The 16,272-nt window shown below is 40.8% G+C and overlaps 1 protein-coding gene and 1 pseudogene across 1 annotated transcript; one reads left to right on the plus strand and one right to left on the minus strand.

The window, feature by feature from the left end:
* LOC110514160 overlaps window positions 1-16,272 on the plus strand; it is a 209,545-nt pseudogene that overhangs the window by 157,022 nt on the left and 36,251 nt on the right.
* LOC110486630 (zinc finger protein 664) lies at window positions 4,232-11,673 on the minus strand. The gene is made up of 4 exons (XM_036941944.1): window positions 11,635-11,673; window positions 11,409-11,445; window positions 5,719-5,896; window positions 4,232-5,354 (listed from the first exon to the last, which is right to left on the minus strand). Exons 2-4 carry the CDS (start codon window positions 11,418-11,420, stop codon window positions 4,363-4,365), a joined length of 1,182 nt encoding a protein of 393 aa, XP_036797839.1. The 5' UTR covers window positions 11,421-11,445; window positions 11,635-11,673; the 3' UTR covers window positions 4,232-4,362.

Genomic DNA, 16,272 nt, shown 5'->3' on the forward strand with positions numbered 1-16,272 from the left:
TCCAATTGTTTTTCCACCATTAATTTTTCCCATAGGAGATTTAAGACACACTTACAATATGGGCTGTGTTTCATGTAGGCCTACCCTGGAAATACATTTTTTTATAACCATGTTAATCTCTGTCGGACAAGGTGACTTTTAATCAATATAATATATAACATTTATCCATTTAGATGCCAATGTGTGATATTGCATGGACATGGCAAACCTGCTTCTAGATCAGAGCTGCATATTATAGATGCAGTAAAGGAGTCAATGGAATGAAGACCGTTCAACAAATCTGATCTAACAAAGTGGATATTCGTCAAATCGTCATGATATACAGAGCATCCAGAAAGTATTCAGACTAGGGCTATCCCAACAAAAAAATGATCTGTAGACCTAAATTCATCTGTTCTTTTGACCAACTGATTGATCTAAATGTTTCAAAGTGTATTTTTCTACATATAGACACACCCAATGTGTTTTAATAAAATTAACTATATGCACTGAGCTTATCTGATGATCTAAGTTTACAGTTTGATGAAATAAGGAAAATGCCTCGAGGGCGCCAGAGATCTAGATAAAAAAAACGTACCTGATCCAACTATTCTCCTCCTGCTCCTGCTGCCTTTCTCCGATTCTGCCATTACTCTCCTGAAGTTGCCAGTAATGGGCTACAGGAGGAGTTGGCAACCTTTCTCATGTGGAATGCCAATATATCTTCGTGCCAGTTATGGTTTTCATATGCAGATTTATCATGTGGTTAATCAAACCTAGCCACATCTTAATAAATGGTACAAACCTAAAAAGTAACTTCTATTGCAATTGCCAACTATGTAAAAATAGCCTACATAAAGCCAACAAATAAACATTGCAGAAAAAAATGGTTTGTACCATTTATTAAGATTTGGCTAGGTTTGACTAACCACCTGGTTATTTAAAGTGAGAGAGCTGGAAAGATTTTCCAAATACAATGATTAACTATTGCAATTCTCAATGGATGTAAAAACAGACTTTGTTTGCTTGCTGTTTGAGGTGAAGAAGACAACATTACTTAGAGGTGCTCAACAGGTCATTAGGGATGGTGCATTAAGCCAACCAGAAATACTATCAGATCTCGAAATGGGCACATTTATGTACATTTGCCCGCAGGCCAGGTAGCCTATAGGCCTACTTCTATGCATGTGGGTCCTTACTCAACATTGACAGGAGGCTCCAAACAAAAGACTGACTAAAATAACAAAACTCATAAATGGAATGAAATCAACCAAAACTTGTTTCTCACAAGTGCAGCATAGGTTGTGCGGTCTGCAAACAATCTGTCGACTCCGACAATAATACCGGGAAGACTGTAATAATTATATTGAATGTATTAACAGAAATTACTGTAACCAAAGTAACAAACATTGTAGATTAGGAATTAACGTTTGAATGCACTACTGGTGATATGTAATGTGGAAGTGATATCAAACGCAAACAATTCACACAATAAAGTCATGAATGAAACAATGAATGTGCACAAATTGGCAGGAGAGAGAAGCACATTGTGCATCTGGGCGCTCTATGGTCAATCCGACATCTGCATTGGCCATGCAGCATTTATGGTGATACGACCTCAGAAGAAGTCAGGGAATTCATACTTCTTGCTCTTCGCGAAACAGTGCAAGAAGTGAGTTTTTTTCTACAGGATGTACCATCAACACGGAGCTAAAGAGCCCTCCACATTGTCACAAAATTTGGGAGGAGTATATATATATATTTGCGCCTATCTCAGGTAACTAATCTATTGGAGGCCTAGACTAAAAGCCCTTCTCAGGTAACTAATCTATTGGAGGCCTAGACTAAAAGCCCATCTCAGGTAACTAATCTATTGGAGGCCTAGACTAAAAGCCTACTCATGCTTGATCCGAAAATGTATGTGTGTGAGACACACATTACTACTTGACTAAAACCAACAGTCTGACAACCAAACAATCGACTAATTTGGGGTCAGCCTTAATTCAGACCCCTTGATTTCCCCCCTCTGTTGTGGAATAATCAGAATTAGTTGGTAACATAGATAAGATGTTTTATATTCATTATATGCTTGTGAGTTACTTCTCATCAGAATGTCTATTTTTGGATAATACTGTTGGCCGGTTGCAGTTATCTGTTCTCTGACATGGGGTCAGTTACTTGGGCCGCAGAGAGGGGAGGGGTCAAGCTTGTCTTCATATGTAAACATATCTTTTAAATCAATTATCTTTTGGCTCCACAATGTCTGTGTGCCAGTCACTGTGTCTCTGTGATCTTGTCAAGGAGGGGGTATTTGATATATGCCTGTTGATAGGTTTTGTTTTATGGTCCTGAGAGCGAGAAAATAACATAGTTTAGGAGACAAAGCTGAACGATAATTTATAGCCAATGCTGTCTGGCTATGTGTGTCTTTGCTATAAAGGATCTGTTGCAATGTGTAAGGACTCAGATAATTCATTGATAGACACTGAATTGATCTGAGAGTCACAGGGTTGTGATGGAGCTCATATAATTAAATATGGACTTTATGATAACTCTGACTTGTGTGTGGTTTGCTCTCATGATTAGGTAAATACAGGAAATTTCCACGACACCTCCCCCACATTTTGTTATGTTACAGCCTTACTCTAGCCTTACTCTGGAATATTCTTGGTGGTTCCAAACATCTTCCATTTCAGAATGGAGGCCACTGTGTCCTTGGGGACCTTCAAAGCCGCAGAAATGTTTTGGTTCCTTCTCCAGATCTGTGCCTCGACACAATCCTGCTTCAGAGCTCTACAGACAATTCCTTCAACCTCATGGCTTGGTTTTTGCTCTGACATGCACTGTCAACTGTGGGACCATAAATAGACAGTTGTGTGCCTTTCCTAATCATGTCCAATCAACTTAATTTACCACAGGTAGACTCCAAACCAGTTGTATTAACATCTCAATGGAAACAGGATGCACCTGACTCATAGCAAAGGGTCTGAATTCTTATGTAAATAAAATATCGTTGAATTTTTTAAATACATTTTGTAAAATTCCTAAACTTTTCGCTTTGTCATTATGGGGTAGTGTGTAGATTGAGGGGGGAGGGGGGGGGGGGAGAGAGTATTTCATACATTTTAGAATAAGGCTGTAATGTAACCAAATGTGGAAAATCGTCACTGGGTCTGAATACTTTCCGAATGCACTATATGTATTGTAACAGGCTCACAATGTTGTTACTTAAGTCCAATTTGGATATATTTGGCTGTTTTTGCAGGATAACATTTAAAAGTTGAAGTGACTTCTAAATGCTTACCCTGGTTAGCATAGCTAGTATCTGGTGGTGGTAGTCAATCATTTTTAACTGTAATGCAGTTGACTGGGGAATATGAAATTAACATTTGCTCGTTGGGGTTGGCATACAAGCATTATACTCTGATTTGTACCTCAATATATTGTGACATACACATATAAACAATAGTCTAAACGTAGGATAATTTTGCTGGGGAGCAATGAAGAGATTCTGGATTATTCCCCCATGGCCTTTTTCTCCCACACATTTCCATGGCAATTCCATTGTTTTGCTCGAGTTCGATTGACTTCTTTACTGCATCTACAGTTGAAGTCGGAAGTTTACATACACTTAGGTTGGAGGTCTTCCAAATGGACAATGACCCCAAGCATACTTCCAAAGTTGTGGCAAAATGGCTTAAGGACAATAAAGTCAAGGTATTGGAGTGGCCATCACAAAGCCCTGACCTCAATCCTATAGAAAATGTGTGGGCAGAACTGAAAAAGCATGTGCGAGCAAGGAGGTCTACAAACCTGACTCAGTTACACCAGCTCTGTCAGGAGGAATGGGCCAAAATTCACCCAACTTATTGTGGGAAGCTTGTGGAAGGCTACCCAAAACGTTTGACCCACGTTAAACAAATTAAAGGCAATGCTACCAAATACTAATTGAGTGTATGTAACCTTCTGACCCACTGGGAATGTGATGAAAGAAATAAAAGCTGAAATAAATCATTCTACGATTATTCTGACATTTCACATTCTTAAAATAAAGTGGTGATCCTAACTGACCTAAGACAGGGAATTTTTACTAGGATTAAATGTCAGGAATTGTGAACAACTGAGTTTAAATGTTTTATGGCTAAGATGTATGTATACTTCCGACTTCAACTGTATGTTCCAAACAGGTTAATGGTGATCAGACTAAATAAACTGTTTTAAGAAAGAGATGGAGAGATGACTGTTCACTAGATGTTTTCTATTGATCCTTTTATTTAGGGATCTGGAACCGGTGTCAGATAGGAGGCAAATTAAATACAAGACATTTTCAGTTTTCTGGTGTTTTTCCACATAGGCCCTAAATGAACAAAGCTTTCCACACATCTAAGGTTTCTCTCCAGTGTGTGTTTGCTGGTGTGAATTTAGGTTTCCTGATTGACTGAAGCTCTTCCCACACTGATCACAGGTATAAGGTTTCTCTCCAGTGTGTGTTCGCTGGTGTGTATTCAGGTGTACTGATTGACTGAAGCTCTTCCCACACTGATCACAGGTATAAGGCTTCTCGCCAGTGTGTGTTCGCTGGTGTATAATCAGGGAGAAAGCTACAGCAAAGCTCTTCCCACACTGACCACAGCAAAAAGGTTTCTTTGCTGTGTGTATGCGCTGGTGTATAATTAGTGTTTCTGAAGAAGCAAAGCTCTTTCCACACTGATAACAACTATAAGGCTTATCTCTGGTGTGTGTTCGCTGGTGTGTAGTCAGATTGGAAGCTACAGCAAAGCTCTTCCCACATAGACAGACATAAGGTTTCTCTCCAGTGTGTGTACGCTGGTGTCTAGTCAGGGAGGAAGTTAGAGCAAAGCTCTTCCCACACTGATCACAGCTAAAAGGCTTCACTCCAGTGTGTGTTAGTTGGTGTGTTGTCAGGTGGCCAGACTGACTGAAACTCTTCCCACATTGATCACAGCTATAAGGCTTCACTCCAGTGTGTGTTAGCTTGTGTATGTTTAGGGCGCCCAAAAAAGCAAAGCTTTTCCCACAATCAAGGCAGGGGTAAGGCCTCTCCCCTGAATGAATTCTCAGATGATATTTTAAGGTTTGAGAAGCAGTGAAACTCTTCCCACACTGAGAGCAGCAGTGCGGTTTCTTTCCTGTGTGAATCCGCTGGTGAATAATGAAGCCACTTCGGCTTGTGAAATTCTTCCCACAGTCAGAGCAGCAGTGGTGAGGTTTCTTCCCTGTACATCTCTGCTGGTGTTTCTTGAGATGTTCTGATTTGGAGAGACTCTTCTCTGTCTCTTCAGCCACATCATGTGGCTGAGGCTCCCCAGATGATAAGCCCCTCCCACTGAGAGAACGAGAGTTAGGGGTGTCCCCTGTGAAAGACATTGAATAATTCGGTTTTGGAAATATGTGTGAATAAATAAGTTTGTTATTTCGCAGACACTCTGATCCAGAGAGAATTACAGCAGCAATTAGGGTTAAGTACCTTGCTCAAGGGCACATGGACAGATTTTTCACCTAGAGATTCTAACCAGCAACCTTACAATTAGTGGCCCTGATCATCAATATACACTCAGTGGAGTGGCCCGTTTATTAAGGACACCCCCCTCCGTTCACGAAACTGGATCGACAATTTACTGGCCACTGAGTGTTTACTGTTTATCAATCAATTAACAGAAATTACAGAATCATATTGTGGTCTCATCCACCCCCCCACCCCCCCCCCATTGTTCTTACTTGATGATATCAAATCTCCCTCCTCGTGTCCTTCTCTCACAGTTCCACTCTGCCCTGCTGTTTTCCTGCAGTCGACCAGCCGCTCAGACACCCTCTTCAGATCCAGCAGTAAGGCGCTACCAGGAGAGTTGTGACCAGGGGACTCCGGCAGGTTGGAGGGGGACGGACTAGCTCTGTCCTGGTGACCACAGAAAGTATTGTACATAGAATATCATTAGACCAAACATTTGATTACTTTATAATACCTTCTTTCTCCTGAAGTGTGTAATCGTTCACTACTTTACACTTCAATCACTTCAGCAAATTTTTCAAATGTCAGTGGTAGATTTTTTTTACAAATGTAAAAACGTATAACACTTCTAATTTTTCTAAATGGAAGTAGTACACTTGTAATGCCTCCTGTCTTATGTTCAGAACCTTTGAGTATTCATTGGAGTTGAACACATCTTTCACCCCAGAGTTAATCTTGGGTAACCCAGAACTAATGTCTCACGTAATTGGTCAGCCGCACGATTTAGTTCTGAGTTCATACGTGTTAGGATGAGAGCTTAACAGATGGTAGAAGGAAGAGCTCCACCCTCTCAAGATATGGGCCGAATGTCCCCTCCCCTTTCCAAAATGTTGGCGAACGCCAACACCTGCGAAACCGTGATTTGTCGTAATAACCAGAGGAAAAAGCAAAACACCTGAACTACTGCTGCTCATAATGATGTAGTATTTAGAGCTAAATCCATCAATTATTTGGTTTTACCTTCCACCCTGAATTAAATGAATGTAAATGTATACAGTTATCCCCATGAACAATAGAGCCACCGCTTTCTGTTGCCTTTTACAGTTTGTTTCTAGCCTAAAGCGTTGCAGAGTTATGTTATCCTATACATTTATATAATCAGGGTTTGGGGGGCATTAGCCCCTCACCCACCCCAAGCTCCACACCACTGGAATGGCCGTTGACAAATATCCAACTGTCATGACGTTGCCCTCTTTGGGAACAGCAAGCCCCATCCCCCTCTCCCTGTCTGCAACCTTTTTGTCCTCTCGTGATTGAGAAAAACATGGTCTACTGAGAATTTCTCGAAGTTGGGGTTTTATTCGGAATTGCAGAAAAGTGCTGTCCCAGGATGCCCGACCCTAACTGGGCTCATGGGCGGTCTTCTGATTTAGTTAAACTCCAAAGGGAATTGGAGTTTCCTTCAATAAAAAGTACAAAATCACATTACACAATTTTACAAACAGTATCATCCTCACTCATTCATCTTATACAAACAATTAGATGTAAACCTCATATCTGAGGCTATTATATAAACAGCGTTATGGTAATGTGGCCACACCGTCTCCCATGAGCCCCACAAAATTGTACCAAATGGACCAGTTCGTAGCTGGATTCTTCGCCGATCTTTTATACATTCTCCAGAACATAAATGTTGTTCGGACCTCAAGTTCTGTGAGGTGGAAGAAATTCCTTTGTTTTCTATGAAAATTCACTCTCTCTATACTGTGGCCATGAGGAGATAATATCTTCAAGGAATTTACGACTTCTCTGACCATAGCAGCCTAGTTGAAGGAGGCAGGCAGGGGGATGGGGCTTGCTGTACCCAAAGAGGGCAACATCATGACAAAAGCCATCACTAGCCGGTGTCCACCCAGTACCCTGCCCTGAACTTTGTCACTAGCTGACTACCACCCGGTTGTGCTACCCTATGTACGTAGACATGGAATACTGGTCACTTGAATAATGTTTACATACTGTTACCCACTTCATATGTATATACTGTATTCTAGTCAAGGCCATGCTATTCAACTATTTCTGTATATATACACACACACCACACACTATTCGATCCTATGTATTCTACAGATATAGTACATTTTCCATCCACATAATGTCTATACATCCTGTGATGGAAAATGTTATCATGTGAAGAGCAGCCTTGAAAATGTTCATCTTGTCTAATAATCCTTAATTCCTGCCTGTACTTGGTCAAGATATGAAGAGGGGCAACATGACCCCCTCCTCAGGACCATCTGTCAGAAGGCCCAGAATAAGTTCTATAAGTTAAGACAGGAGGCGGTGCCAGACATGCCAGAACCAACCCCAGACACGTGCCAGAACCAACCCTATGAACTATGTAACCTATCTGTAACCAGTCTATAAGAGATGTAGTGGTACTGCCCTGAGGGAGATACCTTCAGAACGGTACTTTATACTTCTACGTTTGACTGACCTCTCCAGCATGCTGATAATAAACAATGATTATTTTAAGATTGACTTTCAGTGTCCCTGTGTTGCATTTACACGACTATCCCATAATACACTACATGACCAAAGGTATAGGGACACCTGCTCGTCGAACAACTCTTAACAAAATCACAGGCATTAATATGGAGTTGGTCCCCCTTTTGCTGCTATAACAGCCTCCACTCTGCTGGGAAGGCTTTCCACTAGATGTTGGCGCATTGCTGTTGGGACTTGCTTCAATTCAGCCACGAACATTAGTGAGGTTGGGCATTGATGTTGGCCGTTTAGGCCTGGCTCGGGGTCTGGATTCTAATTCCTCCCAAAGGTGTTTGATGGGGTTGAGGACAGGGCTCTGTGCGGGCCAGTGAAGTTCTTCCACACCAATCTCGACAAAACATTTCTGTATTGACCTCACTTTGTGCACAGGAGCATTGTCATGCGGAAACAGGAAAGGGCCTTCCCCAAACTGTTACCACAAAGTTGGAAGGGCAGAATGTCATTGTATGCTATAGCGTTAAGAATTCCCTTCACTGGAACTAAGGGGCCTAGCCCGAACCATGAAAAACAGTCCCAGACAATTATTCCTCCTCCACCAAACTTTACAGTTGGCACTATGCATTGGGGCAGGTAGCATTCTCCTGGCATCCACCAAACCCAGATTTGTCCGTCGGCGGCGAGCCTTACACCGCTCCAGCCGACGCTTCGCATTGCGCATGGTGATCTTAGGCTTGTGTGCTGCTGCTCAGCTATGGAAACCAATTTCATGAAACTCCCGACCAACAGTTATTATGCTGACATTGCGTCCAGAGGCAGTTTAGTATGAAATGTTGGAACTGAGGACAAACTATTTTTACGTGCTACGCGCTTCAGTACTCGGCGGTCCCATTCTGTGAGCGTGTGTTGCGTACCCCGTATTCTTATTGGCAGACTCAACAGCCTTGGTTTCTCAAATGACTGCCTCGCCTGGTTCACCAACTACTTCTCAGATAGTTCAGTGTGTCAAAACGGAGGGCCTGTTGTCTAGACCTCTGGCAGTCTCTATGGGGGTACCACAGGGTTCAATTCTCGGGCTGACTCTCTTCTCTGCATATATCAATGATGTCATTCTTGCTGCGGGTGATTCCCTGATCCACCTCTACGCAGATGACAACATTCTATATACATTTGTCCCTTCTAAATGTAGCCGATGTGAAATGGCTAGCTAGTTAGCGGTGGTGCACGCTAGTGGCGTTTCAATCGGTGACGTCACTTGCTCTGAGACCTTGAAGTAGTGGTTCCCCTTGCTCTGCAAGGGCCGCGGCTTTTGTGGAGCGATGGGTCACGATGCTTCGAAGGGTGACTGTTGACGTGTGCAGAGCGTCCCTGGTTCGCGCCCAGGTCGGGGCGAGGGCGTAAAGTCTTTACTGTTACATAAACAAATAACACAAGCTCTAAGGCCACAAGAATGTGTACCTCCTGCTATGCTCTCAACGTGAGGATCGGTACAAACAAAGTAATGGGACTTGCTGAAGCTGCCATCTTGTGCCGTTGTTTTCTACGTACATCTTTTCAAGAACTGACTGTGTTAACAAACCTCCAAACGAGCTTCAATGCCATACAACACTCCTTCCGTGGCCTCCAACTGCTCTTAAACGCTAGTAAAGCTAAATGCATGCTCTTCAACTGTTCATCCGCCCGACTAGCATCACTACTCTGGACGGTTCTGACTTAGAATATGTGGACAACTACAAACACCTAGGTGTCTGGCTAGACTGTAAACTTTACTTCCAGACTCATATTAAACATTTCCAATCCAAAATTAAATCTAGAATCGGCTTCCTATTCACGCCACCAAACATGCCCTCCTAAAACTGACTATCCTACCGATCCTTGACTTCGGCGATGTCATAGCTAGCTAGTGTTTGGTATAAATTACAACATTGTTATTCAAATTACCTTTTATTAGAATATTCTTCAATTAGTACTTTCACACTGTCTGTTGCCTGAGAGGAGCCTCTGAGGCTTAATGCTGGCAGTTTATTTACAATGCCTTGGTGATAAAACCTAAACTACATTCCACTGCATGATTAGTGTCTGTGTGAAATGCTGGTCTGTAAGGGCCAGGGGAACTCTCCCTCCAGTTTCTCTTCCACATCGCAAATGGACGCTTTCATCTGTTGAGGGAAGGATCTAGTGTCCAATGTTGTATTATAATTTCTGTATAAACAAGCAGTAAATGACCTAGAGACAGACATCTGGCGCCATGTAAATCTTGCTGTCTGTTACTGTCTGTACCCTTGTATAATTTCACAAATCTGTTACTTATGAGGACTCAGGAGGACTATAAAAAGTAGTAACCTAACCCTGCTTATTTGGGCTTTTTGCTCTACACCATCTGGTGACCCTTAACGCTCCATTACTGCCGTAATTAATAATAAAGTTGGATGGTTTTGTAGAAATCTAAAAGTCTTTCCTTTTGATTAGAATAATTACAAGTTGCAAAAGTTCATTGTATTGCATTGTAAGGTAACAGCGTGACAATTTTGTTTTTAACTGATGTAACGTTAGCTAGCTAATTATGTTTTGTGGAAAAATGTAGGACTGCCGTTTGGACATGAACTAGCTATCGTAAGCTGTTCTTGTCTGTTAGGTAACTTTAGTCAATTTTTTAACAAACCTTCCAGAAACAATTACACCTTTCATTGCCTGTTAGCTAGCTACAGAGGCTAGCTGCTGGACTTTGGACAAACAAGCTAACGTTAGCTAATAGCAGCTGTATTGTTGCCAAGCAACAGAGATGCTGACCAGGTTAGAACTCTGAGATTAAGCTAAAAATAAATTCGTATCAGAAATGCAACAAAAAGGAAGCACATCATTGGTTCTTAAATGAACGGAAATGTGCACCTGAGGTAATGCTGGAATAGTGGAGGCAGCCCGTTTTCTTTGCGACTTGCGGTAAATAAATCAATAGTTATTTAGTAGTTCTAAAATGTCGGAAACAATAACTGGCTTGACCATGCATAAGGTCATGTAACTTTGTTACATGCAAAATGTATGACTGAACAAAACGTGTGGTTGAATTTATTCTGCCACTGTCTTGTCAATGCATATTAACTAAAAGGTTATAGAGCAAACAACGCAATTATCACAACACGCAGGTTGAAATACGGCTATTTTTCTGCCTTGGCTTCCTGGTGATTTTACCGCTACTGCAAGGTGTAGCTTGGCCTCATTATTTCTCCATGGTTCTGATTTTACCTGCTCGTTGCGCATTGTCTTGTATCAATGTGTGCGCTTTAGGCTAGTAGGCTACTTTGCTGAAGGACAACATTCCCTGGGTTTTATTGCTACCATTGGTTTATGTTGTCCAGTTGTTCAAATGAAACTAATGGGTATGGAAGATCAAAGATGATAACTAGACATGTTATACACCACATTAGGCATACTGTTAATAAAAGTAAACTAAACTTACCCGATCCATCATTGAAGCTATTCTTTCTTCAGCGTTTCTACAAATAAAAACAGTAAATCTGTAACTATCCCACACTACAGTTACTTTCTTTGTTGCAGAATTCAGATAAAAAACAGCCAGACCAGAGCGATCAGACGTCATTATCAATATCAAAACTTAAGTGGTGACAAATAAGTGTCTGATGTAGGCTAATCTTAGTTTAGAAAGATCCTGGATAAGATTTTACCTGATCTATTAAAGTCAATAAAACGTTCAACACCCTATTCGCCAAGAATACGTCTGTTATCGTCTAACTCCACCCGAGAGTCTGTTGGAACAACGTCCTCTTCGAGAGTCCAGATAGTTGTAATTCTCTAAGGCCAAGTGAGGCAAGCCTATAAAATACCAGACGGATTGCAGCAGCGCTATCCGTGCAGTGAACCAGTAAAACCCGATGTATGTTCAATCCGACGTCTTCAGTGTCCGTTTACAGCAATGCAACCGTGGTCGAAGTCAAGACTTCCAGCGATTCAAGGGCTGTTGAAAAGGAAACGGCCTTCTTCTTTGGTATTCTAGCGCTTCGCATACAATTGTTATAAGTGCATGTCGCCACCTACTGATTTGTCTGTTTATCAGCTTACTATTTTGTAGTTCTATTCTGTAGAATGAAATTATTACACCTTTGAAAAAAATGCCCAACCAACTAACCCTACACCCATTTAAACATCATTATTCCACTACTTTGGCCCTCTGATTCAACACCAGACCAGCAGACTGGGAGGACGGGATATTATCCTTCAAAACACCTTGTAACTCTGCAGTAAAATATTGTACACCCAAGTACTTCTCAACAGCTGCCACCACAACATCTATCCACTGTGTTTTACATTCTATTACTGTGGTACAGTTGACAACCATGGCCATGAACTTGGCCAAAACTTACTGAAGCATGTTATTCCTGTCACTCTCTATTGACCTCGGCCTAATTACAGAGACCCTCTCAGGATCCCTCACCCTGGACCCATCTTCCTCTACTACTTTCTTCACTGCCTCAGCATACAACACCTTCTGCACTACTGTGATCCTGGTAACCTCAACCTGTCTTTCTCTCACTGGACACATCTGATCTCCAGCACCATGTGTACCCCTACCGTTTATACACACAACTTTTTACATCAATACTACACATTCCTTTCTCTCAGGTCCTCCTGCACACTTCTCACATCTAGGAATCTCCCTGATACACACTGCTGGAAGGAAGTAGTCAAGGAAGGTAGTTTGTGTTTATACAGGAAGGACCGCCCCCACTCACCGTCAACCAATCATGTCAATGTCGCGCAATATGAGCTCTTCAGCTTATAGTCTTAAAACTCGGAAATGAGTTACTTTTGGCTCATTCAGCCATCCCAATGGGAAAAATTATTGGGGAAAAATTTGGGTTTTGGAATTAACGGCGAAAATAAGTTAGCACAGGCTGAGGAGATCTTGTACGTTTTTGTTCTATGAGATAATAGCAGTCAGTTAATATGACCTTTATGAATTATGAAGCCTTTGTGATGTGCTTTTTTAAATTACTTAAATACGTCAAATTCAAATTTAGATTGTATAGCATCTAAACCTGTGTTTCCACAGACCTTATTGTCTGCATTTATCCAAACACTATACAAAAACACCATTAATTTCCCCATGGCTTTGTCCATCGAACCATGGCAAAATTAGTGCCTATAAAATGATGGCATTACTATTTCTCTCTATAGAGCCCCACTGTGGACGAGTCATAATACCCATAAAACCTAGTGGCCAAACAGGGAAATGGTTCAGTTGTTTTCCACCATTCACTTTCCCCAATATGTGATTTCCAATAGGCTTTCCCTGGTGAAACATTTTGATTACCATGTAAATCTCTCTCAGAGAAGGTGACTTTTATCAATATAGTCGGCACGATCTGCTAAATATGTGAATGTGACAAATACAATTTGAAGATTAGTGTTTGTGTACAAGTGTGTGTGTGTGTGTGTGTGTGTGTGTGTGTAGGTTTGCAATTGGTGGAGGGTGGTATGTGCATTAACATTAGTGTAGTAACATAAAACATTGGTTTAGGTGTTATTACATGATCGGTTTAAGTTATTACGTTACTCACCTAACTCACCTGACTGATAATGTAACTTATTACATTAAGTGGAAAAAGTTATTACTATAACAATTCAACATTTTATCATATTAACCAACAAGATATTACATATACCAGTTTTATTACATTATAAATCTGTTATTACATTAACCGTTGCTACAAGACAGCATACATAGATCTTTCCTTGACCTCATTAATATTATTATTCAATATATTATGGATTAGTTTTAGTATCATTTTAATCAATTTAGATATCACTTTAATTTCATATTTTTATATTAACTTCCTATTTAGAAGATAATGGATTGAATTCATATTAAATTGAATACATGAATATACACCTATTGTTGAAACATTATTCTACATAATGACATTTAATAATAATAATATCATGAGTACATGAAAGAAGATACAATTATCAACATCCCCCCACAGGTTCACTATGACATTTCCTATGAGAACATTTATCCATTTAGATCAATGTGTGATATTACATAGACACAGGGGAGACCTGATCCTAGATCAGAGCTGCATAGTATGCTCCACAGAGGTTACCATGGTGATCAGACTAAGGCAACTGTTTGACAATGGGAGATGGATATGACTGTTCATAGACAGACCTAAGGTTTGTTCGCTGGTGTGAATTCAGGCTCCCTGATTGACTGAAGCTCTTCCCACACTGATCACAGCAATAAGGCTTCTTTCTCTCCAGCGTGTGTTGTCTTGTGTCTATTCAGGTTGTAAGCAACAGCGAAGCTCTTCCCACACTGATCACAGCTATAAGGCTTCACTCCTGCGTGTGTTAGCTTGGGTATGGTTAGGGCTCCTACACTATCAAAGCTTTTCCCACAATCAAGGCAGGGGTAAGGCTTCTCCCCTGTATGAATTCTCAGATGAGATTTGAAGGTGTTAGAAGCAGAGAAACTCTTCCCACACTGAACATCTGTAAGGTTTCTCTCCAGTGTGAATCCACTGGTGAATAATGAAGCCACTCCTTCTAGTGAAACTCTTCCCACAGTCAGAGCAGCAGTGGTGAGGTTTCTTCCCTGTACGTCTCTGCTGGTGTTTCTTGAGATGTTCTGATCTGGAGAGATTATTTGTCTCGTCAGCAACATGATGTTGTTGAGGCTCCCCAGATAAGTCCCTCCCACTGAGAGAGCAACGGTTAGGAGTGTCCCCTGTGAAACAATGACATTGAATAAATAGGTTTTGGAAATATGGATCCATAAACAAATACAATAAAAAATTAGGGTTAAGTACCTTGCTCAAAAGGTACAGACAGATTTTTCACCTCCTTAACGAAACTGTATCGATAATTTACTGGCCACTGAATGTTTTACTGTTTTATAATGTCATAAAATTACCTTTCAAATGTGTCCAGGCCTCGGGCGGGGAGAACCCCTGACCGGACCCCCACCCCATCATGGGCTACCAACTCCACCCAGACCACCACTCCTCAGAGAGGTCACCACATGCCTCAGAGAACTCTGATGTCAAAGTCAGAAGACTGTAAGAGTGCAACATATTTTCAGATAGAAACAGGAAATGGACAAACATACTTTGATAATGCAATGTGTTGTCAGTTGGACAAAACAGGGCCAAAATACACTAGGAAAAGGTGAAGATCATTGAAGCAAATGAAAGAGTAATGGATCAAGTATGGACTGTTGCATGAAGAAGGTGAAGAGTGAAGAACATTTAGACTCTGACTCCAATATTATGTGAATGCTATAGGCCCATAATTGTATCAATGAATCTAACCAAGGTAGCAAGCCTTGAGTCACCACTCAAGATACTATATGATGCAAGTGTCTAGGTTTACCGTTATGCATTCATTAAAAGACTAAGTGACAAGAGCTAATATCTTGCAATCAATGATCTAGCATTAAAGGTAAGAATCTCTGGATTAACTATCTAATATTAGCTAATTGTAGTAATGAATAAATTGGCTACATTTCTTTAAATTGACAATTCTGGGACCTGTCATGGGCAAGTTTTAAAATGTCACAATACATGTTAGTGATGTTGTCGGCTAGAGATGATGTGCAGGAGCTTATAAGGGATTTGTTTCATGGCATCATGTCTACTTTCATACTAATTAGCATTAGTGACATTTGAGATTTAAAAAGAGCAGACTATATTGATAAAAGTCACCTTGTCTGAGAGAGAGTTAGATGGAAATCAAAATGTCTCCCCAGGGTAAGCCTATGGGAAATCCCCTATGGGAAAAATGAATGGTGGAAAACAGTTGGAACCATTTCCCTGTTCGAGCACTAGGTTTTATGGGTATTATGACGAGTACACTGTGGGGCTCTAAAGAGAGAAATAGCAATAGGTACTAATTTTGCCATGGTTCATTGGACAAAGCCTGTGGGGAAAATGTAACAGTGTTTTTGTATGGTGTTTGGATAAATGCTGAAATTAAGGACTGTTGTAAACACAGGTTTAGGAGATCTTATTAGATTTGTTCCAGAATCTTTATCAGCTAAAGTCACTTGTGAATTTAAGAATTTATTTAACTAAAAAAGCATATAAATCACAAACACTACAGTATTCATAAAGGTCATATTAATTGACTGCTATTATCTCATAGATCAAAACCTATAAGATCTCCTCAGCCTGTGTTGACCTTATTTTCAGTGTTTATTCCAAAACTTCCATTTTTTTTCCCATTGGGATGGCTGAATGAGCCAAAGGTAACTAATTTCTGAGTTTTAAGACTACAAGCTGAAGAGCTCATATAGCTCGACATTG

Source organism: Oncorhynchus mykiss, chromosome 13, assembly GCF_013265735.2.
Source record: "Oncorhynchus mykiss isolate Arlee chromosome 13, USDA_OmykA_1.1, whole genome shotgun sequence".
NCBI lineage: Eukaryota > Metazoa > Chordata > Actinopteri > Salmoniformes > Salmonidae > Oncorhynchus > Oncorhynchus mykiss.